This window comes from Lissotriton vulgaris, chromosome 3_1 (genome assembly GCF_964263255.1).
Source record: "Lissotriton vulgaris chromosome 3_1, aLisVul1.2, whole genome shotgun sequence".
Lineage (NCBI taxonomy): Eukaryota > Metazoa > Chordata > Amphibia > Caudata > Salamandridae > Lissotriton > Lissotriton vulgaris.
The window spans coordinates 507,967,910-507,994,822 of record NC_141689.1 but is presented as its reverse complement, the minus strand read 5'-3'; the positions used below and the strand labels follow the sequence as shown (position 1 = coordinate 507,994,822).

The 26,913-nt window shown below is 44.6% G+C and overlaps 2 protein-coding genes across 2 annotated transcripts in view; one reads left to right on the top strand and one right to left on the bottom strand.

Annotated features, from left to right (window-relative positions):
- Window positions 1-26,913, top strand: part of PDE8B (phosphodiesterase 8B) — a 1,129,923-nt gene that overhangs the window by 810,505 nt on the left and 292,505 nt on the right. The window lies entirely within an intron of this gene.
- On the bottom strand, window positions 19,246-19,959 carry LOC147726696 (uncharacterized). The gene has a single exon (XM_086962732.1). The coding sequence runs from the start codon at window positions 19,957-19,959 to the stop codon at window positions 19,246-19,248; it is 714 nt and encodes a 237-aa protein (XP_086818858.1).

Here is a 26,913-nt window from a genome sequence, read left to right as displayed (position 1 = left end):
CAGTCTTACTTATGACAAAAGTATGGCACACCTGAAGTCATCTTGATTGGAATAAAGTGTTAACACGTAAAAAATTTAATTTGCAAAGGAACAAAATGAGGGGGTTCATTTTGCCATATAAATTATGATTAGTGCTGAAGAAAGAAAAATTAGGGCACATTTTGAGTGACTTCTCAAATCCTCTTATATTTCATTAAAAAAACTTCTGATATGCAGTCTCTCAAGATGGCCACTAGAGACAAAAGAGCCCAAATGTAGCCCAAATATCAGCCAGATGTAGCCCAACTATAGCTCAATGACAGAATGTCCCAGAGTGTTCTAAAGAACAACTAGAACGCTAACAGTCTTACTTATGACAAAAGTATGGCACACCTGAAGTCATCCTGATTGGAATAAAGTGGTAACACTTAATACATTTAATTTGAAAAGGAACAAAATGAGGAGTTTCATTTTGCCATAGAAATGTATATATATATATATATATATATATATATATATATATATATATATATATATATATATAAATATATGTATATATATATATATATATATATTCACTGAAAAAACCATAGGTTTCACACCAGTTATAGTTTGCAGTTAGCATTTAAAAAACCTATTAAATTCACTGAAAAAACCATAGGTTTCACACCAGTTATAGTTAGGTGGAAATTTTACTCGCATAAAACCATTGAAATTCCCACGTTATAGTTAGTTGGACTCACTATAACTTGCGCGTGCAATGCACTGCTGATGACATCACATATTACATCACTCATGACATGGTCAGTGACATCACTCATGACATCACTGATGACATCTCAAATGACATCACTGATGACATCATCCAGTGAATGTGTATCTTTCTGAAAAATAAATATTTTTTATATATGTATATCTAAAGGTTGATGGAAGAATAAATGGGTAAATAAATGTCTAAATGGATGTTTTTTTTGTCTAAAATTGATTGGTTACCTGACTTATTAAATGTATCTTAGTGAATACATATATTAGGGAGTAATGTTTAAATATTTAAATATCTGTATCTGTGTCTCACTTTGTGTATAAGTGGCCGCATGGGTTGGTGAGTAGCTACATGAGTGTGTATATGGGTTATTAGTTGTTTTTTTGAGTATCAGTATCAGTGTCTGTATGGTTTGGTGGGGGATATTACTTAGAGCACAGATGCATGAATGAGTGACTCACTATTTGTATGTATTTTGAAGACAGCATGTGTGCAAGACTGTATGGGTGGATGATTGTGTGTATGGGTACCTTAGTGAGCATGTGTTTTTTATAATTGATTGTTTAGGAGAGTAAATATGTTTCCGTTTCTGTAGAAGTATGTGTAGTGGTGTGTATATAGCATTATAATCAAGTAATTTTTTTTTGATGTGTGAGTAACTATATGGATGAGTATTAGTGTGTAACAGGATGTATAGGTGTATGAGTACATATGATGAGTAAGTACATGGATGAGTGACTATATAGAACTGTTTGTGAATGAGTGGATGTGTATGTAGATGTTGGAATTACCTAATAAGTTGTTGTAATTGGTATTGGTTTCTCCTTTTTTAAGAAAATGTTAGTTTCTATTTTTGAATGTGTGTGTCAAATGTTATTATATCCTGATAGGAGGTCTGCCACTTTGTCACAAGGATGTTGTCATCAGTGATGTCATTTGAGATGTCATCAGTGATGTCATGAGTGATGTCACTGACCATGTCATGAGTGATGTAATATGTGACGTCATCAGCAGTGCATTGCACGCGCAAGTTATAGTGAGTCCAACTAACTATAACGTGGGAATTTCAATGGTTTTATGCGAGTAAAATTTCCACCTAACTATAACTGGTGTGAAACCTATGGTTTTTTCAGTGAATATATATATATATATATATATATATATATATATATATATATATATATATATATATATATATATATATATATATATATATATATATATTACCTACTGGCTATCGCCAGTAGGTATATATAGTTAGGATTAATTCCCTATGGGATTTTTGAAAATTGTATGTCTAATAACTTTGGCGTTTGTGACGGAATCGGCTGAAATTTTCAGGAAAATGGCACATTTTGTTTCTGAGCAGCCCCTGAAAATTTGGTGGGGTTTCGTCAAGGGGGGGCCGAGAAAAAAGGGGGGTCCTAAAACGCGTTTTTCCCATTCATTTTTCCATAGGGCGGTTGGACTCACTTTTAGCTCGAACGGCTGAATGGATTTGCACGAAACTTGGCAAAATTGTAGGGACTGTTAGCCCGATGTGCCTTTGCTAGGTCTCAATATATGTGCTTCAGTGGATTTTGAGAAATTAACGTTTAAATCAAGATATATATCTGTAACAGCGCTCCGGGCAGCGATCCGGTCCGCTTACTTTTCGCGTTTCGGAACTTTGCGCGCAGAAAGCTGATTGGCTCTCCGGTGTCTGTCAACATTCTAAACAGTCCGGAGCGGCCGCCATCTTGTCTCTCGGAAGGATCGAGAGAGAAGAAGAGGTGAAAAACGAAGGGGGAATTTAATGAAAGGGGGCAAGGTATCCCCCTCTTGACCCCCTAGGAATGTTGTTGGGGTTATTAAAGGGTCCCGTGGGGAAAAGAAAAAAAAATGATTTTTCACGGTAGAAGCGCTTCACGGGCCGCGAACTGGGCCGCAAACTGGTAGCGAAACGGGAATTCGCCATTTTGTGCTTTGTTAATTAAATTACTAGGTATAAGGGGGTGCGGGAGACGTATCCTAATCCCCTATGTTTCCTGAGGGTGGCTGAGGAGGCTGATATATGTTGATACATCTCTTCCAGCGGCTGTGCGTGAGCTTTTTTTTTTTTGCTGCGTGACAGTCCGGAGCGGCCGCCATCTTGTCTCTCGGTAGGATCGAGAGAGAAGAAGAGGTGAAAAGCGAAGGGGGAATTTAATGAAAGGGGGCAAGGTATCACCCTCTTGACCCCCTAGGAATGTTGTTGGGGTTATTAAAGGGTCCCGTGGGGAAAAAAAAAAAATGATTTTTCACGGTAGAAGCGCTTCACGGGCCGCGAACTGGGCCGCAAACTGGTAGCGAAACGGGAATTCGCCATTTTGTGCTTCGTTAATTAAATTACTAGGTATAAGGGGGTGCGGGAGACGTATCCTAATCCCCTATGTTTCCTGAGGGTGGCTGAGGAGGCTGATATATGTTGATACATCTCTTCCAGCGGCTGCGCCATCTTGCCTTTTTTCCAATGCCACAATTTTGTCGTGCACGGCAGCCATTTTAGATGCCAGGCTGGTCCCAGGCTATCACCTACCCCTGCGGATGTAGTTTATGGCCCCAGCTGTAAAGAATTCAGACATGCCAACCCTCCCGATTCAGGCGTGTGACTACTGATTTCAGTGCTAGTCTCCCGCCTCCCGATTTCTGCAAGCAAAAACCCGGGGGCATATTACGAACAACTAGCGATAATTTTTGTCTCTAACTTGTTTAGAGACAAAAATTATCGCCGCACATCGGCGATTTTTATCGCAGATAAACCTTGCTATTATCGCAGAAAAGTCAGCGATATTCATGTATTATCGAGCAAATGCTCTTAGCCATGTTATCCACCTCCCATTGGATAACATGGCTAAGAACTGCTCAGGGCAGGTGTTAGATTTTGGAGATATTCGCGCTTAGCGCGAATATCTCCAAAAGTTGGTAATAGGAGATAGCGATGTTAGGGACTGTTTCCAGTCGCTAACATCTTGGCACGCCACTTTGCATGTCATTAGTGATAAGTATCACTGACATGCAAAGCGGGGCCCAAGATGGTCGCTATCTCCTTTTAGCTGTCACTAACTGGTGTTAGCGACAGCTTGGTAATAGGGAGATAATTTTATCTCCGCTTTCATGGCTTTTAAAGCCAAAAAAGCGGAGATAAACCCCCTTGATAATATGCCCCACGATTTCTCGGGGGTTTCAGCTGACAAGGCTTGGTATTGTGTTACGTGGTAATTCTTCCAGGAAACGTCAGAGGGTCGATGCAGGGGTTCTAGAAGGGGTGATAAACCATTTAAGCCTCATGAACAAGCGCATGGTCTTTTAAAGATTTGTGAAGTACTCGGGGCGGCGGTGTGTGTGTGCCCTCTTTCAGGAGCGGGCGGGGGGGCACTGCCAGCAACTTGCCAGGTCAGGTAGTGTTCAACACGTGCATCACCCTTTCTCTGCCTGCTATTGCGCTCCATGCTTCGGAAAGGTAAGAAAAAGAACGTGCATTTGAGTTTGAAATGTCCGATCCTGCAGCAGCACACTTCCAAAGCCCACACATGACAATAACCCGATTCAAGGCCCTATTCACCCGTTTTAAAAAAAATAGATAACACTCCAACAAAGTAAGATTATAAAACTTTATTAACTTTTAACTATAATGAACGGAACAAAAACTAAAAACATTTAAACATTTTTCAACTCAAAAAGCAACAATGGTTAGAAGCTGTCTTTTGTGCGAATAGTCCCAAGGCAGCACAACGTGCAGAGTTCTGGACGGCACCCAGGTGATGTCGCCTGGGTGCCGCACTGGTTTTGGGATCCTACAATGCAGCACAGAAAAACAGCGTGGGGCGTCCCGGGTGGTGCGGGGGGGGGGCCTCGTCAGTAGCGGTCTGTTGTGCGAATAGTCCCAAGGCAGCAGAACGCGTTGAGATGTTGATGGGACTGTGTCCAGTGTCCCATGGCTGACACAACATGTACGACAGGCACCCAGGTGATGTCCAGTAAACTGCCGCACTGGTTTTGGTATCCTACAATGCTGCTCCGAAAATTGGCGTGCGGCGCCCCGGGGGGGGGGGGGCGTGGGGGAGGCGGCGTGAACGGGCCTCCCCAGGTGGCGGCCATCTAGCTGAGTTGCGCCCGCTCTTGCGGCTACAGCGTCTCGCTCACCATGTTGTTGAGTTGCTCCCACTCTTGCAGTGCAGCGATAGGCGGCTGCCACATGGCTCTTAAAATGGCGGACGGCTCCTCGGTTTTGGGCCTGGTCCACTGAAATGGCCCTGGGACACCTTGGAACTCGGACGCTTGCCTGCTAGGGCTTGGGCTCCATTCTCGAAAAGCGTCCCCTCAGCCGTGAAGATTCTACAAAAGTCTTGGGGGCCCCCGACTCCCGCAGGCTTCCGGTGGGGAGCGGCTGCCATGATTGCTCGCAGAATGACCACGACGGAGCCACGAGATGGTGGTGCTCTCATGCTGACGCCAGCTTCAGTCTGAATGATCCAGAAACAAGGTGGGGCTTTCATCGTTTGGGAAAAAAAAATGTTCTAAACCAATGAAAAGTGTTATTTTTAGGTCATATGACCAAGCCTTCCATCTTTAGGAAACCAAAAGTAAAATGAACCAATGAAAAGTTTTATAAACAAGTCACATGACCTGTTATGCGGCATAGGGCTACAAAAAGCGTAGAAAATCCGTTGGCACGTGAGGCGGCGTCAGTAGCGGACCGATGTGCGAATAGGCCGAAGGCAGCACAACGCGCCGAGATTCGGATGGCACCGAGGTGGTGTCCAGCAAATTGCCGCACTGGTGTGGCCATCCTACAATGCTGCGCCGAAAGACGGCGTGTCCAGCTGAGTTTCTCCCGCTCTTGCGGTACTGTGACTCGAACGCGCCGAGATCCGGATGGCACCGAGGTGGTGTCCAGCAAATTGCTGCACTGGTGTGGCCATCCTACAATGCTGCGCCGAAAGACGGCGTGTCCAGCTGAGTTGCGGTCACTGTTGCGGTACAGTGACTCGAACGCGCCGAGATCCGGATGGCACCGAGGTGGTGTCCAGCAAATTTCCGCACTGGTGTGGCCATCCTACAATGCTGCGCCGAAAGACAGCGTGTCCAGCTGAGTTGCGGTTACTGTTGCGGTACTGTGACTCGAACGCGCCGAGATCCGGATGGCACCGAGGTGGTGTCCAGCAAATTGCCGCACTGGTGTGGGCATCCTACAATGCTGCGCCGAAAGATGGCGTGTCCAGCTGAGTTGCGGTCACTCTTGCGGTACAGTGAGTCGAACGCGCCGAGATCTGGATGGCCCAGATGTTGTGTCCAGCAAGTTGCCGCACTGGTGTGGCCATCCTACAATGCTGCGCCGAAAGTCGGCGTGGGGTGCCCCGTTGGCTTATGAGGTGATGTCAGTAGTGGACCGATGTGTGAATAGGTCGGAACCAGCACAAGGCGCCAAGATCCGAATGGCAAGTCCTGGATGTTGAGTGCCTCAGTTGAGAGTTCTGAGCAGTGCTTGTAAGACTGTCTGAAGCTTATTTGCACCTGCTGCAGCTTCACTATTGCCCTGGTGTGGCCAAAGGTGGCACATGACATAGGCGGCCGGCTCCCGAGGTCCGGCGGAACTTTTTTCCTTTTCCTTTCTGCTTCTTTTCCTACAATCCGTTTCATCTGAAGACACGACCAGGTCCCTGAATGTGTGCAGGGGGACGCTATTGATTGAATGAAAATGGCGGCTTTACACAAAGCTGACTCAAGCGGTACTGTTGATGCTATACAGACAAAAATTGGTTTTCAGTTTGTACATTCTTCAGGTTTTTTTTTTCCATCCAAGTCTGATTGAGAGTTTGTAGAAAAATGGCTTCAGATTTTCCACATACTACTCTTCAACATTCTTCCTAAATGTAACAATGTGAAACTCACTAGGAGAACGGCTGTTTCTGTTTCCTTTCAAAATGCTGCCAACAATATTTTCTGAATGGAAGACACCATCTTGTAGCATAAAGGGCCGAAAGGGGTTCTGGTCTGGCCGATGGTTGGTGGAGACATTTTGACTATATCTTGGACCTGCCCGGCCTCGCCTAAAATGGCGCCGGTATAAATGGGACTCGTAACTCCTTGCCCGCAAATGTATATCTAGAAAATGTTATTGTAAGTGGCCCTGTCGTATTTTAATTACAAAATGTACGTCCACCGATTCCGCAACTGTTAGACACCTTTGTTCTTGCAACCTAATGGCCCGCTCGTTACGTTCTTCTACAGTGTAAATGTCTCCTCATCATATACGATTTCAGTTTGCTCCGTGGCCGGCCCACGTGGTTATAGGCCCGTATTTGTATACTGACATTTTCACAATAAAGGTTTTTAAAACAAAACACGGTAGTAGTATTTACATTGGTAAAGTTTTTACTTTTAGTCACTGTTTTCGAATCAGTAAAGGCAAGTGAAATAAAGCAGTCCAATTACATGACGGATAAAAGGTATAATATGTAGGAACGCAGTAAAGATAAATGCTTAAGGGCAGTTGTGTTTTTCATGTCTGCAATATAAAGTGATCGATAAGAATCTGATAATCAGGCGTATCGGCGACTAAGACAGCAGGCCGAATCTCTTTTACTCAACGGCTCCGTCATGGAAGGAAGAAACGCCCTTTTTCTCGAAAAAGGAATATATTTTACTTACAAGACAGTTGTAAATTTTCCGGGAAAGTACATTAGCCTGGAATATTATAACATATGTTTGAAAAAAAAATATTGTTCGAAAACAATAAAAAGCGTAATTTTTAGGTCATATGACCAAGCTTTTCATCATTAAATTAACAAAAGTAAAATGAACCAATGAAAAGTTTTATTAACAAGTCACATGACCTGTTATGCTTACGTTACGCGCTGCGCGCCGCGCCTCGGATCACTTCCGGGTGCGGTAACGCGGCGTGTCATATAACGCATTACGCGACAACGTAGGTCAAGAATATAGTCAAAATGTCTCCACCAACCAGCGTTCGGAACACAACCCCTTTCAGCAGTCCAAAATGTTCTGTTAAATGACAACAGAGGGGACAGGCAACAAGAACCATCAGTCAAAGAGGGGAGGGCAAGTTCTTCTCTTCCGGGTCATGTTGGGGCGCTACCGGAACTGATCGAATTGGTAGTCTACAGTGTTTCTGGATGTTTCAGACTAAAGCTGGCGTCAGCATGAGACCACTACCATCTCGTAGCTCCGTCGTGGCCATTCCACGAGCAATCATGGCAGCCGCTCCCCACCAGAAGCCTGCGGGAGTCGGAGGCCCCCAAGACTTTTGTAGAATCTTCACGGCTGAGGGGACGCTTTTCGAGAATGGGACCCAAGCCCTATCAGGGAAGCGTCCGAGTTCAAAGGTGTCCCAGGGCCATTTTAGTGGACCAGGCCCAAAACCGAAGAGCCGGCCGCCATTTTGAGAGTCCTGTGGCAGCCGCCTATCGCTGCACCGCAAGAGTGGGCGCAATTCAGCTGGATGGTGGGCAAGACGCTGTAGCCGCAAGAGTGGGCGCAACTCAGCTGGATGGGACAAGGTTCAGAATTGAAGAGTCATCAAAAGGCAAAAAGTTCCGCCGGACCTCGGGAGCCGGCCGCCTATGTCGGGGGCGATCTCAGGCTACACCAGTGCTATAAGACTTGGGGAGGGTGTCGGAGCCAAGCGTCTTCTCCGAGTCCATGGCCATCACACCGCCCCTCAGGGGCCTCCGTCAAGCTGTTTAGGAAGGTAACATATCACATTGTTTTCTAATGCAGTCAGGTCCACAAACGACACTCACTTACTTTGAGAATAGTGAAGCTGCAGTAGGTGGAAATAAGCTTCAGACAGTGTTACAAGCGCTGCTCAGAACTCTTAACTATGGCACCCAACATCCAGAACTTATGCCATTTGAGAATGGCAGTGACATCGAAGCAACTCAGGGACCAAAACCATTAACGTACTTTCACGTATGAAAATCTTACTTGGGGAGGGGGCAGGAGCGAAGCGCCCCCTCCCAGTCAGCGCCACCACACCGTATGTTGAAAATTTGAAGCCATCGTTCTACAAAGTCAACCAAACTTGGATTGAAAAATCTAGAAAAATGTACAAACTGAAAACCAGTTTTGGTCTGCATAGCATCAGTAGCAACGCTTGAGTCAGCTTTGTGTCAAGCCGCCATTTTGATTCAACAAAGCACAGGCATTGAAAAAGGCTCAAACTCAGAACTCTGAACTATGGCACCCAACATCCAGGAGCTTGCCATCCGGATCTTGGAGCCTTGTGCTGCTTTCGACCTATTCACACATCGGTCCACTACTGACATCATCTTATAAACTAACGTTATGTAAATAGTTTTTTAATAAAATGTTTTACCCTGTTTCTTTGCTGGTGTGTTGTCTATATTTTTAATATTTGCATAGGGTTTGTCGTTATTTTGTGCGGGATGGGTGATGGAGCCGAGCTGTCTTGCAGCCCTCATGGTGTGGAGCTCAGTTCATCTCACTATTTTCGTATTTCTCATGAAGGGTTGTTCCTAATATTTCTATTTTAGCGAGGTCAAAAAGAGATCCAATTAGTGGCCTACTGATTTTGCTCGATTACTTTTATTTTTTTACACGATTTTTCACTATCTGCAAAGACTAAACAGAGTATTGCGACTTTGTGCTTGTTTGTAAATAGAGAATGATCCAAAGAGAACCAATTCTAAAACAGTAAATGCTTGGACAACAATCAATCAAATGGAGAGACAAGCAGGCACGACGGATTACAACGGGGGTAAAGGCCTGCGTTAACTACCCTTCAGTATCTGCAAAGAGAGAGTACTACTAAGACAAAAGAGGGGGGGGGGTGCAGCGTTCAAAGCACATCAGCGTGCATAAATACGAAAATGTTTTTATCTATCACGTACTTGACATTTTAAAGCTTTTCATATTTGCTATTAAAAAACCAATGAAATTCACAGAAAAAACCATAGGTTATAGTGGATATATAGTTAGGAATTTGCATTTACAAAACCTTGAAAATTCAATGAAAACACCATTGGTTTTAGGCCATATATAGTTAGGGATTTGCATTTACAAAACCTTATTTTACTCGCATAAAACCATTGAAATTCCATATATAGTTATAAGCGCTAACTATATATCGCGCACCCGCAATCCACTGCTGATGATGTCACATATTACATCATTCATGACATGGTTAGTGACATCACTGATGACATCACTGATGACATCTCAAATGACATCACTGATGACATCACTGAAAACATCTCATTTGACATGACTGATAACATCACTGATGATATCATTCATGTGATAATACGATGAACCTCTTCAGACTCTAATATAACCTTAGATACAATCAGTGTAAACAGACACTCACAGACTGTCACTCATCCATGGAGTTACTCACACACCTAGTCAGTCATGCAGAGAATCAATCACACCTCCATTTCCTCAAATATACAGTTATACAAACTTTACTTATTCAAACATATACTAACACATATTTACTCTCTTATACAATCCCTGATACAAGTTCACAATGATCCATACAGCCACTCACACATTCACTGGCTCTTATGCACAGTTATTTATATATGTCAACTCTCACATGTACTGTGTTTTACATATGTACTTACTTTGACATGTAGCACTGAGATATCCATTCACTCACCAATACACTCATGCACACAGTCAACCGCCCATACAGCTGTTTCCACATGCAGTTTTGAACCCATAGATCTAGTAAATCAACTGCTCACACATCTATGCACAGAGTCATACACCTCCCAGCCACCCACACACACACCCAGTCTCCCATACAAATACTTGGGCAACCAATCAATAATCCATATAGTTACTCATATAGCTACTTATCAACACATGCAACAGTTTACAGAACAACAGACATAATAATGCACACATTCAGACAGTTTAGTCACTAACCCATGCACTCAGTGAGACACATTTAATCACTCACTCATACAGTCAGTCATGCACCTACTAAATCCTTCATCCAGACACTTATACATCCACTCCTTCTTCAATATGTAAGACATATTTTAACTTTACAGAAACATACAGTCACTGGATGTTGTCATCAGTGATGTCATCAGTGATGTCATTTGAGATGTCATCAGTGATGTCATCAGTGATGTCACTAACCATGTCATGAATGATGTAATATGTGACATCATCAGCAGTGGATTGTGGGTGCGCGATATATAGTTAGCGCTTATAACTATATATGGAATTTCAATAGTTTTATGCGAGTAAAATAAGGTTTTGTAAATGCAAATCCCTAACTATATATGGCCTAAAACCAATGGTTTTTTCATTGAATTTTCAAGGTTTTGTAAATGCAAATTCCTAACTATATATCCACTATAACCTATGGTTTTTTCTGTGAATATATATATATATATATATATATATATATATGTATATATATATATATATATATATATACTCACTGAAAAAACCATAGGTTTCAGACATGTTATAGTTAGGAATTAGCATTTAAAAAACCTTTGAAATTCACTGAAAAAACCATAGGTTTCAGACATATGACATCATCAGCAGTGGATTGCGGGCGCGCGAGTTATAGTTAGTACAACTAACTATAACGGGGGAATTTCAATGGTTTTATATGAGTGAAATGTCAAGCTAACTTTAACACCCCTAAAACCTATGGTTTTTTCAGTGAATTTCTAAGTTTTTAAAATGCTAATACCTAACTATAACATGTCTGAAACCTATGTTTTTTTCAGTGAATTTCAAAGGTTTTTTAAATGCTAATTCCTAACTATAACATGTGTGAAACCTATGTTTTTTTCAGTGAATTTCAAAGGTTTTGTAAATGACAATATTTAAATGTATTTATTGTTATTTTCTTTTTTTTATACAGATTATTGTTAGATTTTTATTTTTATTTTTTAAATTACATTATAATTACATTGTACATTACATTATAAAATATACTTCCTCAGAATGAATTACTTTAGTTTAAATACTTTGCAAATAGGCAATAGACATTTAAGTACAATAGTTACAGTTGTTGCAATGGGCAACTCAATTTCAAACAAAATGCAACATTGAACTCAATGTGAATTTCTAGTTAAATGCAATTAATTACTTTTTGGATTACTTTTCTAACCACAGGACTGGATCCTAAGTTCAGTCCTGAGACATCACCTATAAACAGTTGAGTAAAAACGTTTTGGTTACAGGAGTGATTTTTAAGGAATTTTATTGTATTTTAAAAGATGACACTTAGAAATGATTTCACATAGAATCACCAATGGTATCCTACGAAAGGAAATTCACTTATCAGGTAAGTAGTGTTAACGTTACTTTTTCTTACTCAGTGGTGGATCCTGGTTCCAGCACAGGTGCATCTCCTGTAAATAGTCGAAAGAATGCATTTAAGTCATACAGGCAATTTTTAAGGAATATTTTTAGTTTGTGATTATAGACACTTAAACATTTTTCTGGTGAGAACCAGACAATGGATTCCTATGGAAGGAAATACAAGTTACTGTAAGTATGCTTAGAATTACTTTTCAGGGTCAGTGCTGGGCTAAAAGATGCCGCACTGGGTTCTCTCCTGATAACGGGTGACTAAATCGGAATTCGTAGTTCGGCTGATTTTAAAGGAATATTTGTACAATGGTGAAGGACGGGGGCCGGGCCTGATGTGACATGTGTGCAAACACGCCCTGTGACGCGTTTTAAGGTTGCGGGAATAAGTGCACTTGAATCCTGAGGGGACCAATTAGCCCACCCGGTACCTCTAGTATGCGCCAGGGGGCTGCGTTGCAGAGAGGTGTTCAGAGGCCACGTCCCTTTTTACAACACTCTGCAATGCAGCTCCGTGGCGCTTACTATAGGTACCTGGTGGGCCCCCAGGGACCACTCATATGATCAAGGCAGGGATCTGCCGAAACGCGTCGTGATGGCGGCTGGTGGTGTTTCTTTTAAATAAATCAACCGGCACAAAATTTTGGTCTGCTCTCGTCTTTGTCCTCGCAAGTCTGTGGATATTGTAGAAGTTGCATTGGAGTTGGAAAGCGAGACTTTTGGCATGTATATATATATATATATATATATATATCTCGACAAACACTTGCTTTTCTCTTCAGAAAGAAGTAGACGGCACTCCGAGCTTCTGTACATGAAAAGATTTATTGGCAGACCCCCCTGCCCCCAAAATGACAAACGCGTTTTGCCGTAAAGGCTTCCTCAGTGTCAATAGTGCATAACAAAAAACGCCATTTTATCTCCACCCCTCTATCAACATGAAGAGAGGACTGTGGTGCCAAGATGTTTTTTGGCAGCCATCTTGCAATGTGCATTCATGAATATATACAACCTGAAATTCATTGCAACCAGTAAGTCAAGGAGTATGGCATTTATAAAGTGCTCGTGCAATTAAAAACAATGTGGGTTACCCCAATAAAATTCATTGTATATTACATTGCATATTTAGACATTTGTTAATTTATCAAGGGCAATTCCAACACAAATTAATCATAACGGTTGTGAGTAAAAGTGCATCTTTTGTGAGTACCAGGAGATTCCTTTTGTATAAAGTTTCATATTTATATACACTATATCTCTCAACTGGATGTTAGAATGTCTAACTTAGTGCTAATTTCTTGTTGTATATAGACAACATTATGTCACACCGAATGTACCTATGGCCCTTTACATTTATTATTATAAAATGTGAAAATAAGCATGCGTTGTACCGCCCTGTATGGGCAAGTGTTTTCTGTTTTTCTGTCTTGCCCTGAATGGGCCTGAATCTCCCTGTTGTGTGTCATGGTCTAATGCGATGAGGGCGAAGTGGGAAAATTGCGGATGATGCTATTTAACCTGTAACTAAATTCTGTTCGGATTCATACTCTTGCAGGGTGACTGTAAAGCCCTAATGAAACACTGTCAGCTGTTCTTTTGTGTACTGTTCCTTATTTGATTGGCTATTCTAAGTGCACCCAGAGTTCTTCGTCATTGTTCAGCCCAACGGGTTTCATTGTCTGGAGATCGATTATGTATTTCGATTCCATGGCCCTTAGTGCTCTTATCTTGTCTCCACCCCTTTCTTTCCTCTCTAGCTGATCAATGAGAAAGAAGGATAATAGATCCCTATTGCTGTTATGGTGGGTTTCAAAGTGGCGTGCCACCGGATAATTCTTGTCTTTATTGGTGATGGCACGCATGTGCTTTAAGATACGCTTTTTTGCCGGGTTGATGGTGCTCCCGATGTATCTTTTTGAGCATGGGCAAACCAAACAATATATTACAAATTCTGAATTGCAGTTCAGAAATTTGTTGATGGTTCTGATAGGCCGTGGGTCATTGGGTCTACCGTCATATTTGCTTTTTTTCTGACTATACGTGCATGCTTTGCAATGCATGCAAGGGTAGAAACCCTGAACAAATTTGGATTTAGATGACTTTGGAGGATCTTCGAAGTGACTCCTCGTCAGATGGTCACTGAGGGACTGGCAGCGTCTAAAGGTTATCGCAGGTTTAGGGGTTATTATGTTTTTCAGGAGAGTATCTGTTTTAAGGATATGCCAGTTGTTATTGAAAATTTGGACCAGTTTATTTGATCTGATGTTATAGGTTGTGATCATTCTTGTCACTATCTCATATTCTATTGTTTTCCTTGTGTTTTTGTTCTGTAGGAGGTCCTTTCTATCTGTGAGCTCAACTCTCTTAGAGGCCTCGGTAAGTGATGTTTTAGAGTAGCCTCTCTCCAGAAATCTGGAAACCGCTGCATCTTGTGCCTGTAAAAAGTCACTGTGCTCTGAACAGTTCCTTTTTAGGCGAAGCAGTTCCCCAAACGGGATATTCCTTAGCATGCTTCTAGGATGGTGACTTGCTGCATGAAGCAAGGCATTCCCTGCCGTTGGCTTGCGGTAGAGTTTTGTTTGTATAGAGCCCCCTGCTATGAAGACCTCCAAATCGAGATAGTGAACTGATCTGTCACTGATTGTGTTCGTAAATCTTAGATTGAGACTGTTGTTGTTTAGTGTTGCCACATATTCCTCAGCCGAGGATCTGTCGCCCCGCCAGACCACAAACAAGTCGTCAATATATCTTGTCCAGATCATTATATGATCCAACCATTTTTCGTTGGTCCCCCCCCCGAGGCCACGTGCTTATCCCACCAGCCCATGAAAAGGTTCGCGTAGCTGGGGGCGAAGCACATGCCCATGGTGCTCCCTCTAGTTAGGCGATACATCACACCTGCAAACGGAAAGATATTATTGTAGAGGCAAAACTCAGTCATTTTGAGAAGCATACGATTATGTTGATGATATTGTATATTTTTCTTCCCAAGAAACCAATAAATTGCTGAGAGTCCCTCTTGATTTCCAATACAGGTGTATAGATTGGCGACATCTAAGGTAATGAGGAGCATATCCGTTTCCCATTTGATGCCGTCAATAAGCCTCAGAAAGTCTTGAGTATCCCTCACAAAGGAAGGTAGATATTTCACAAAAGGGGATGGGTAATTGTCAATAAATCTTGAGGTAGCTTCCATAAGACTTCCTATCGAGGAGACAATAGGTCTTCCCGGTGGATTTTTGGTGTCTTTGTGCACCTTGGGCAGGTGATAGAAGGTTGGGATTATTGGGTGTTCGCAATATAAATACTCAAATTCACTTTTGCTGAGCATTCCTTCGTCCAACCACCCCTTCAGCAGTATATGGTAATCCAAGGTACATTTATCAAACTCCTTTCTGTTAATTTGTAACATAGCAGTCTCTATCTTGTAGTTGTCTTAAAGATTCCAGTTTGTATTGCTCTTTATTGAAAATCCCAATATTCCCCCCCTTTGTCAGAGGGTTTGATCTAGATTGTATTGTCCTTCTTTAGTGATTTGATGGCTTGCCATTCCAATCGCGAGATGTTTGAATTATATCTCGTCATTTCGTTTTTTTTAGTTGTCATTTTATCCAGATCTTGTAGGCTCGCATCGTTAAAGACATCAATGGCATCATGTGTGACATGCGGTAGGAATCTTGATTTTCTTTCTAAGTTGCTAGGATCTCTCTTTTGTACAATTTCTTCCCTCCTGAATATTTCATTTGAACTTGGCACTTCCTCCATTCCTGCCAAGGAGTGTGTTACTGTAAGGAGATGTAAGTCATTGTCAGTGAGATCATTACTGGGTTCCATCGTTGTATCCAAGTTAGTTGTCAATCCTGGTTGTAGGCGGGAAGCAAATATTTTGTCCAATTTTAGTTTGCGCACAAACTTAAAGATGTCAATTCTGGTTTGAACTGGATCGAATTTTACGGTTGGGCAGAAAGTCATCCCTCTCTTTAGCACCTTCTCTTCGTGTTCTGTGAGTTTTCGTTCGGAGAGGTTTATGATGGTATTTTCTTGTTTTACCATCTCCCCCTCCTGCCCCTGCTGCGGGTTACCATAGGTGTTGCACCTTGTGCGGCCCCTTCTGCCGCGCCTGGTTTTCCTCCTCTTTTTGCGGCCACTTTTTTCGTCATTTGGGGCTGAGGTCGTTGTCGTGTTTCTTTCATGACCTGAAATTCGTCTAAAAAAGACGCTACAGTGGTGGGTCCCGTGTCTTTCCTTCCGCTATTCCTAGTTGATTCATCCTCCGATGTCGATACTTGGGACTCTGATGTAACGGCAGCCGTTGCAGGTTGGACCCCCTGTGCAAGTCTTTTTCTAGTGGCATCGAATTTTTTCGCAAAGGTGAGTATCCGACCAGTCAAATAATCTTGCTCGTCCCTTTGGAACTTCGTTTGCTTCCTTTTCTTTATCCCATTTTTGTATTCTTTTAATCTTTTTTGCATGTTTGCACACAAGTCATCAATAGTTTAAGTATCTTTGTCCTTTGTGATTGCTTCCTCGAGTTTCTGGATCTCAGCGAGAGCTTTGTCCCTATCACTCCATACATATTTCATCAACATTAGCAGCCTCCGGTGGGTGTCCATTGATTTGCGCTGATGCTGCATTCTGGGATTCGAAGTATGTGCAAATTAATTCTCACCCTCCAGTGGGTTCCGTGATTTCTGCCTCAATAACCGCATATTAAAACAATTCTTTTAGCCCTCCAGTGGGCCTCAGGACACCCACCGGAGGGTAATTAACTATTCAAAATAAAGAGGGGACGAGAGGGTGTGGGAAGCTTCGTGAACTGCCAGCATGCCTTTGAGAAAGGAGCAAGCTGCTCTGAAACGCGTCAGGCTACAAGATTTATTGGGAAGAAAAAGGCCGGTTTTGAAAATAAAAGTTCTTGAAGAACACATCTACTGTGAGTGCGTCTTCAATTACGGGGCATCTTTTGGAAAATACATACACGGCAGCCAGGCTGTGGAAGACTGCACCTCCATCAAAAAGAAGCATGGGGCTGAGGCTTTGAACTTTTCATTGCACAAGGAAAGCACAGTGGATGTTTCGAAATGCAAACTGGATTTCATTCCTGAGGCCCACTGGAGGGCTAAAAGAATAGCTGGCAGACAAAGTGCATTCTCCCCCCGCCACACTGCATGCTTTACAAGGACCCAACCCCACATCAAACTCGGGAGTCGTACTTGATTTTCTGCAGTGTGCTGCTTGTTTATTTTAAGTTCTCTGGTCAATTACCTCATTGACCCAGCAATGTCTTTATTTATTCATACATATTCCAATGCAGTATTTAATAATAAACTTGCACTTATAATACAATATATACATTCACCGCCCATTCCACTGGGCCTTTTATTTGACTTCAGGGTTGCGCCAGCAGGCCACAATCCAGATCACCTGCCCCATAACGTTAACCCCCTTCTGGTCAACGGGGCCGCAGGTGAGGAAAGCGCCCACTTGGGCAACCAGCGGCCTCTGGGGTAGGGCTGAAAAGCCAAGGCCACCAGCAGGTCGGCCCCAACTCTCCCGCCAGCCCAGAGTCCATACTGATCTAGCAAACCTGTTCAGAGTTAACTGTCTCTAGACAAGAAGTTCCCGTGGTATTCTTGTCCGGAACCCCGCTATTGCCCTAATTGAATCCTTAATAATAGGGATGGGTGGGTGGGTGTCTTCTCTTGGAGACGTCCGACTCCTGGATGATCAGCGGACAAAGAGGGGGCCTCTAAGCTGGTCGCGGGCTTTTAAGCCTCGCGCCCTACTAACGCTTCCGGGGCGTGCCTCGGCGTTTGTCCCCATTGGTCCTGACGCGACGATCACTTCCGGGTCACGCAAACCGGAAGTGACCCGGCTCCGGGTCGGCCCTTTTGCTGCCACTAACGACGCCATTCCCCGATGGGGTTGGCGCCTTCCATAGCTGGCAGACAAAGTGCATTCTCCCCCCGCCACACTGCATGCTTTACAAGGACCCAACCCCACATCAAACTCGGGAGTCGTACTTGATTTTCTGCAGTGTGCTGCTTGTTTATTTTAAGTTCTCTGGTCAATTACCTCATTGACCCAGCAATGTCTTTATTTATTCATACATATTCCAATGCAGTATTTAATAATAAACTTGCACTTATAATACAATATATACATTCACCGCCCATTCCACTAGGCCTTTTATTTGACTTCAGGGTTGCGCCAGCAGGCCACAATCCAGATCACCTGCCCCATAACGTTAACCCCCTTCTGGTCAACGGGGCCGCAGGTGAGGAAAGCGCTCACTTGGGCAACCAGCGGCCTCTGGGGTAGGGCTGAAAAGCCAAGGCCACCAGCAGGTCGGCCCCAACTCTCCCGCCAGCCCAGAGTCCATACTGATCTAGCAAACCTGTTCAGAGTTAACTGTCTCTAGACAAGAAGTTCCCGTGGTATTCTTGTCCGGAACCCCGCCACAGGACGAGGAGCTTACTGGCGGACTCGACCCCCCCCCCCTGCGCTCAAGGGCTTCGGAGACGGCTCCTAGAACTGTTTCTATGAATATCTCCATACCCGCCTCCGACAGGTGGACTCCGTCCTTTGCATATAGCTCCGGCCTTTCTGCCTGAATTAATTTATGGCGAATCGCTGTAATACTCGATTTTTTCAAGATTTCCGCCACTGATTGGTTCAGCCTTTTGACGGATCTGTTTATTGCCTTCATGGGTGCGCCCCGAGCCCAAACGAGTCTCGGGATGACTTCTGACCACAAAACTATAGTTTCTGGCAAAATGTTTTTGATTGCTGCTAGGGTAGAAAATAGGGACTCCTTCACTTCTCTCCTACCGCCCGGGATCATGTCGTTGCCTCCGCAGTGCAACACGAAAACATCTGGCAAAGGCATGCCTTTTGCCAAAGCCGCTTTCACATCCCTCGTGACGTCCGCCAGGCGCTGCCCGCCTATCCCCACCCAATGATGGTCACAACCTCGCCTCATGGTCACCCTGTCCCTGAGTGTCTTTTCGAAATGCTCCCCGGTCCTGCGAATGAAAGAGTGGCCACACCAACAGATTTGGGTTCTTTTAGGGGAGGTACCTAAAGTAAATAGGAGTACAATGTGAAGAGATACTGGCAGCCGATTCTCACAAAGGACAGCAAGCGAAGATACATTAGACTAATTGCGGGCGAATATAACGTTCATAACAAGATGATTTCCAGCGACCCAACCTTTTGATTACCTGCTCGGGTAGGCCTAGGCCAGCAGCCGTTGTCGCTGCTCCAATTCTAAATGAATGTGATGAAAATTCAGCCGGATCCACTCCGATCCGGGCTAAGGCCATTTTTACTACTCGAGTGAACTGGAACCTGGTAAGTGGCAACCCATTCTCATGAATTAAAAGTCTCTCGTCTGCTCCCCGGGGCCTGACTTGGAGAAATACCCTCAGCAAATTGACCGGACAGAAGGGCTCACCCTCTACTCTACCCAGTTGCAACCAGGTACCTCTACCCAGCGGGTCCGTCTTTGATCTCCGCACCCTAAGCCGCAGGACACCTTTGGACTCGATTAGGTCAGAGCACCTCAGACCCCCTTCCTTATCCGATTTGGACGCCGGAAGTAATTCTGAAATTCGCAGCGCCCCGCAAAAAGCTAAGGTATAGGCCACCCGGAACAACTGTGTCTCATACTGGGAGAAACAAACGAAGGGGAGAGCTCCTAAGATTCTTATCAGTTTTTCTACATCTATCGGCCTCCTACAATCTTTCTCCCCAGGCGCTAGGCGCTCCCAACCTTTCATTGCTCTTCGAACTCTTTGATCTTTTGTCGGATCGGGAACCCCCCGTAGACCCGCATAAAATGCTAACGCCGACAGCTGCCTCTTCATGAATGCTACCGACTTCGCTTGCCCTTTCTGCTGCACGATGAAGCCTAATACACTCAGGGGGTCAAAGATGTCTGCTACGCCCACCCCCCTCAGATATGCCATATACGACTCCCATGACCTCTGATACATACTCATAGTCCTTGGGGCCAAGGATGCAGCTACCAACTCGGGGGCTGTGGGGCACCAAACTTCCATAGCTCCGCTGGGAAGGCTGACATTGACGTCTCCGCCTGGGGCCAATGCTCCCGGAACTCTGTTAACTTAAAACGAGACAATGCATCAGCCGCTTTGTTTTCTACACCTGGAACATGTTTCGCGGTGAATTGGACATTATGGCTCAGGCATTGCAAAACCAATTCTTTCAACAACCTGAGTACCCAAGCACAGGTGGCCCTCTGGCTGTTAATCACCATGACTACGGACATATTGTCCGACCAGAATATTATACTCTTGTTTGCCAGCAGATCTCCCCACAGGTGTAAAGCTACCACTATGGGGAAAAGTTCAAGGAAGGAAATGTTAGTAGTCAGGCCTCGCTCGATCCAGTCATCCGGCCAGCACTGCATCCACCATTTTGGACCGAATATAGCTCCGAAACCAATACTACCTGCAGCGTCGGTAAATAGCTCAAGATCCGTATTAGAGGAACAGGCTGCTCGCCACAATACCGTGCCATTGAAGTCCCTCAAAAAACTTTTCCAAATCAAAAGATCCTCTCTAACCTCGGCCGAGAGCCTCACTCTGTGGTGTTTGGCCCCCAAACCGGACATCGCCCTCGCTATACTCCTGGAGAAGGCCCTGCCCATAGGTATGACCCGCAGAGCAAAGTTCAGTTGGCCCAGAAGAACTTGTAGCTGATGTAAGGTTACCTTCCTTGCCCCCAGGCAGCCATCAATAGCGGCCCTAAATGCATCGACCTTGATCTTTGGCAGCCTGCACACTCCTGCTGTCGTATCAATCTCTATTCCCAAGAAGGTCAAACACGTGGTCGGGCCTTCGGTTTTTTCCGCCGCCAAGGGTACTCCGAGCGCCTCAGCCAAGCGCTGGAAGCCCAGCAGGGCCTTCCTGCACGACTGGGAACCCTCGGGCCCCATGAACAGAAAATCGTCCAGGTAGTGGACTACAGCATGTGAGTTATCCGAGTCCAGAAACTGTTCGACCGCCCACTCTAGGAACCTAGCGAAAGTCTCAAAAACTGCACAGGCAATAGAACACCCCATAGGCATGCACAAATCCAGAAAGTAGTTACCGTCAAATGTGAAGCCCAAGAACCTGGTGTCGTCCGGGTGCACGGGCAGTAATCGAAAGGCTGATTCAATATCGACTTTAGCCATTAGGGCTCCCTCCCCGAATGCCTGCAATTTCTCAATGGCCGTGTCAAATTTGGTATACTTCACCGAACACAGATCCGGGTCTAATTTATCGTTCACAGAGAGCCCTGGGGGACTCGACAGATTATGGATCAGACGGAATTTACTCTCCTCCTTTTTCGGAACTAGACCCAAAGGGGAACAAACCAAATTACGGGTAGGTGGTTCTGTGAAAGGGCCCCCAACCCGCCCCAATGCTACCTCCTTCATGATCTTCTCTCGAGCTGCCTACATATTTCGCAACACTGAGCTCTGATTGCGAGGTGGGACATTGGAAGGGGGGGCAGAAGACGGGATACGAAAGCCAATTGTAAAACCATGCCGTAGGAATTGAGCCTCCCCAAGATTATCGTATTTACTGAGGAGGTGTGTCAGGACATGCCGCTTAATTGGAGTTGGGAGTTTTGTCGGGGGTCTTAGCTGGCTTCCCTTTTGGGGCACCGTGGCTAGCTTGTTCTTTGGGGTTACCGGTTTTCTTGAAACACCTGATCTCGGGATGGGAGGTACCCCCGCAGTAGGAACAACAGTGTTTGAATTTACACGAGACCCCCCTGGTACACTCATTCCTATTAAACTGCCAGCAGGCCTGTTTTTTCTCAACGACCCCTTTGTCAGTCCGAAAGGACTGGCTCTGAGCTGAAGGTACTGGGGTAGGCGTTGAAGGGGTGGAATAAAAGACTGTATGCCACAAATTAATCTCCCGTTGGTCCCAAGCTATACCCGGGTGAACTGCCTTCATCTGCCTGAACATTTTATCATATTTCAGCCACCCCTGGCCTGGAAACTCCGTTGCCGCTCCATGAATCAATGATATATAGCTCATCATTTGTGGGCCTAAAACAGGGTATTTCTCAAGCATAACAGCGGCATATATTGCAAATCCCGTGATCCAATTCTTCATGGACCATTCTACCCATGATTTCTTTTGATTGTAATCCCCCTCCTTTCCGGCTTTGGACTTCCCGGCCGCCACCCCAGCATTGATAAGGTCGAACACTTCTATGTATTCGCCTCTGAGAATCCTGTCCTTCATATCTGCAGGGACGTGCCAGGTTATCCCCGCGGATGGCGATAAGGTCATCGAGGAAGAACCGAACATTAGAGGGCTGAAAGCTAATAACGGGGAACCAGCTGGTTGCCCCCCAAACCCTCCATGCATCTGGCCATTAGAGGGACCCGGAACCTCACCCACGGCATTCGCCCTTGAGCCCTGACTTGGACATCCCAGATTAGAGAAAGCAGTCATTGCTAAGGGGGACCCGTGAGCTGTGTAAGCAGGAAACATTGAGCTTACCGGGCTGCTACCTATCGCTTGACCATGTGACCCATATAACTGCATCCCTGGTAACTGAGCGACCCCACCGGGCTGAACCCAAACTTGCGATACTCCGCTACCCGGCTGCGCCACTATTGGCGGTAACATACCGTGCGGACCGGACCCCCCCACAGAAGTGACGGGGAACCCTCCTATCTGTGTAGGCCTAGTTGCCTCATACTGCCCATCGGCGTCATCTGGGTCGTTTTCTGCGCCTGAGTTCAAATCAATTGTCTCTGGCGCCTCCTCCTCACCTGGTGATATTGATCGTGAATCCGTTGGCCTAGCCCGCTTGCCTCTTGCCGAGCTTCTAAGCTTTTCTGGGGTCTGCTTCGCTCTTTTGCCTCTCCCCCTCTCCTCCTGAGAGTTCGCATCAGCTTTAGCCCCATCTCTCATGTTCTTCAGCACCCAATCCATGCCCTTCTCTCTTGTGAACTCCAGCAGTTCGGTAAAGGCAAGGAATTCCTCCTTCTTGGCTGCGGGTTGTTTACCTTTCGGTACCTTCTTCGACGGCATCCTGCACTTAAAGAAAACACTGTTAAAATTTATCGCGAGACGCAACGACTTTTTTAGGCCCACCGCGCGGCGAATGGGCCCGGGCCCAGGAAATCGGATGTTCGAGCGCGAGCGCTCGCCCTCCCCCCGGACACGAGGATTCACCGCAGCAAACCCCCCCCCTGCCAACAAGATTTAAAAGAAACTAGGCACGAAAAGTTGAAAAAATTTAAGGGAATCTAGCACACACTGCAAGGCCCGCTAACCTAAACCACGAGTCGGGGTAACTCTCGCTGTAGACTCGAACGCGATGCTCCCACGATGTCTTCTCTTGGAGACGTCCGACTCCTGGATGATCAGCGGACAAAGAGGGGGCCTCTAAGCTGGTCGCGGGCTTTTAAGCCTCGCGCCCTACTAACGCTTCCGGGGCGTGCCTCGGCGTTTGTCCCCATTGGTCCTGACGCGACGATCACTTCCGGGTCACGCAAACCGGAAGTGACCCGGCTCCGGGTCGGCCCTTTTGCTGCCACTAACGACGCCATTCCCCGATGGGGTTGGCGCCTTCCATTGTTTTAATATGCGGTTATTGAGGCAGAAATCACGGAACCCACTGGAGGGTGAGAATTAATTTGCACATACTTCGAATCCCAGAATGCAGCATCAGCGCAAATCAATGGACACCCACCGGAGGGTAATTAACTATTCAAAATAAAGAGGGGACGAGAGGGTGTGTGAAGCTTCGTGAACTGCCAGCATGCCTTTGAGAAAGGAGCAAGCTGCTCTGAAACGCGTCAGGCTACAAGAATTATTGGGAAGAAAAAGGCCGGTTTTGAAAATGAAAGTTCTTGAAGAACACATCTACTGTGAGTGCGTCTTCAATTACGGGGCATCTTTTGGAAAATATATCTATATATATATATATATGAAGAAAACGCCATTCTCATCCAAAGTCGAGTAGAATAACGAGATATATATACATATGTGTATTTTTTGGTGGGGCGCCATTTCTGAGTGGACACCCACACTCACCAGGTGGTTCTGCTATAGAAGCACTTTTGCTGTCATAGTAGGAAGTGCAAAAATTGGTACAAGACTTTCTCAGCATGGTTTTCAGGTATTCATTTTATCCAGTCAGACATTAGGCCCTGAACTTTTCCAGGAAGGAAAGCTTACTTTGTATGAATGTCTTTCCATTGTCAAAATGAGAGGACAGTTCCCATTAAATACATTAGGGACTGGGATTTCAACCAAGTAGTTTTAGGGTTTTTCATGTATATTGCCAGCTTAACGCTATTTTGGTTTAAACCCTCTGGTGAACTGCATAACCGAGTTCAGTATAGGAGAGTAAAGGTGATCTTACACTAACTGTCCCAGAGGCTCAACAAGTGTGTGAGGTGACTACTAGCCTACTTTCAGTTAAATGAAAACTCTGCTGATTCGTTGGGTAACACGTGGATAGCCATTAAGGCTTATATCTGCAGGATGTGTATCACCAAGCAATATATGGTCTGTAAAACTGTTTGCATGAGGCTGTCAGATTAGAATCAGATATAAAAGTATTTGAAGTGCATTTAATTTGCTGCACCGAGGCATGCATATTGGCAAAATTGTGAGCTAATTGACAGAGTTCACAGACCATAAACTGAAACAGATACATAAACATGCAAGGGTGAGGACAAATGGGGAGTTGATAGGCCTGGCAGAACCTTGGCTACACTCCTGCACCAGCTGTGAGCTCCTCTGGCCATAGTCCAGCTAGAGGGGGATGATGGTAGCATGTTATATGAGACAGACGAGATCTTGGAGTCATTTGTGATTGTAGTAAGTAAATCCAGGAGGCGGTGTAGTTTCAGGTAAGTGGATTTATTACCATGCAGTTCCCCAACTGTCAACCCACAAGCTCCACAGGTCAAAACATCTCAACATTCTATCATGCACTCTTAGTGCCTTCTTGGGAGAAACCAAGGAGGGAAAGGAGAGAGGGAAGAGGGAAGGTGCCAAAGAAAGGGGAGCAGAAGGCGGAAAGAGAGAGGGAGGCAGACTGGGATAAAATCAAGGAATTATAACACATCTTCCTTCCTATAATAATACCAACACAACATTTCATAGAAACTGAAACTTATTTCATGACATAACCTTTCTGCCACTACGGAGATCTAACAATTCGCTCACTGCGTTTAATATCCAACATATCGGATATTTCCTTTGAGACACAGTTGGACTTGCTGCTGGTGATTTGCGCAGAATATGGAACTAGTCTGTCCATGCTCCACATCCTGCCATCTGCCTTGGTGACAATTTTTTTTTTATCCTTTCTGAACCATAACATTTGTTGTATCTGTTGGAGCTGGCATCAGGTTTCTTCACCTGAACTTGTTGGCCTACTCTCCATTCACGTGTCTAGGTTCCTCATCTGTGATCATAATCATGTTTATATTTCTCTTGGTGGCGCAGAATCCTTTGAGTTTTTTTCTCATCACACACAAAGGAATTGTCCTCAAATAACCAATTTGGCGTACGTTTTGAGCCAGGTTTGCGCCCTCTTAAGAGACAAAAAGGGGAATACCCTGTAACACTGTTTGGAGTTATGTCATACGACCAAATCATGTCCTAAATAGACTGAACAGTGGCTTTATGGGCTATTATGGCTCGTTATACAACAAAACTTGGTGGTAGTGTTCCTCACTCAGAGAAAACGTCCGCACCTTCTGTAAAGATTATTCTCACTGAACATATTATGCATGAAGTATCAGAAAGAGGTGCACTACGAACTTGATAAAACACCCACCACCAGGGGTGTTTGAACAATGCAACTTAATGCAAGTACCACGAATCAAAAGACAACCAAGTTGCACAAGCACCCTCCACAAAGTCAATTTTCAAAGACGCATTTCCGTAGGATAATGGTATTGTTCCAAGGTTGTTACACCAACTTCAACCATAGATTCAATCGGAGCTTCAAAATATGGATCCAAAAACAAATGTTTTACTTCAAGTTCTTTATTAATCAAACATAGTAAAAGTTTTCCAGCTTTACACTGCCGACACGTGTTTCGCCCTCTCCAGGGCTTTTTCAAGGCTATCTTTGTTAGTCTATACAGGTCTGGCGTCGGAGAGGTCTATGTTTCAAAAGATACAAGTATGAAGCGTCGATATTAAAGATCCTATTAGGTGTGGTGATCACAGCGAGCTATTTCAGATATAAGTTCCACCTTTGTGCCTTCAGAATATTAGGCCCCACGAAGAGTGTTATAAGACATAGGGACAGTTGTAGAGATATGCCTTTGTAGGGTAGTACGACTCGCTGCGTGGAGATGATTCTTATCTTACTGGGGTAAAGGTTCCTAGAAGACCTTGATAAGTCTTTACGTTCGTTCTCACCAGCGTCACGTCTCCACTGCCGGGCACTGGATAGCTCGCTGTGATCACCACACCTAATAGGATCTTTAATATCGACGCTTCATACTTGTATCTTTTGAAACATAGACCTCTCCGACGCCAGACCTGTATAGACTAACAAAGATAGCCTTGAAAAAGCCCTGGAGAGGGCGAAACACGTGTCGGCAGTGTAAAGCTGGAAAACTTTTACTATGTTTGATTAATAAAGAACTTGAAGTAAAACATTTGTTTTTGGATCCATATTTTGAAGCTCCGATTGAATCTACGGTTGAAGTTGGTGTAACAACCTTGGAACAATACCATTATCCTACGGAAATGCGTCTTTGAAAATTGACTTTGTGGAGGGTGCTTGTGCAACTTGATATTATGGCTCGT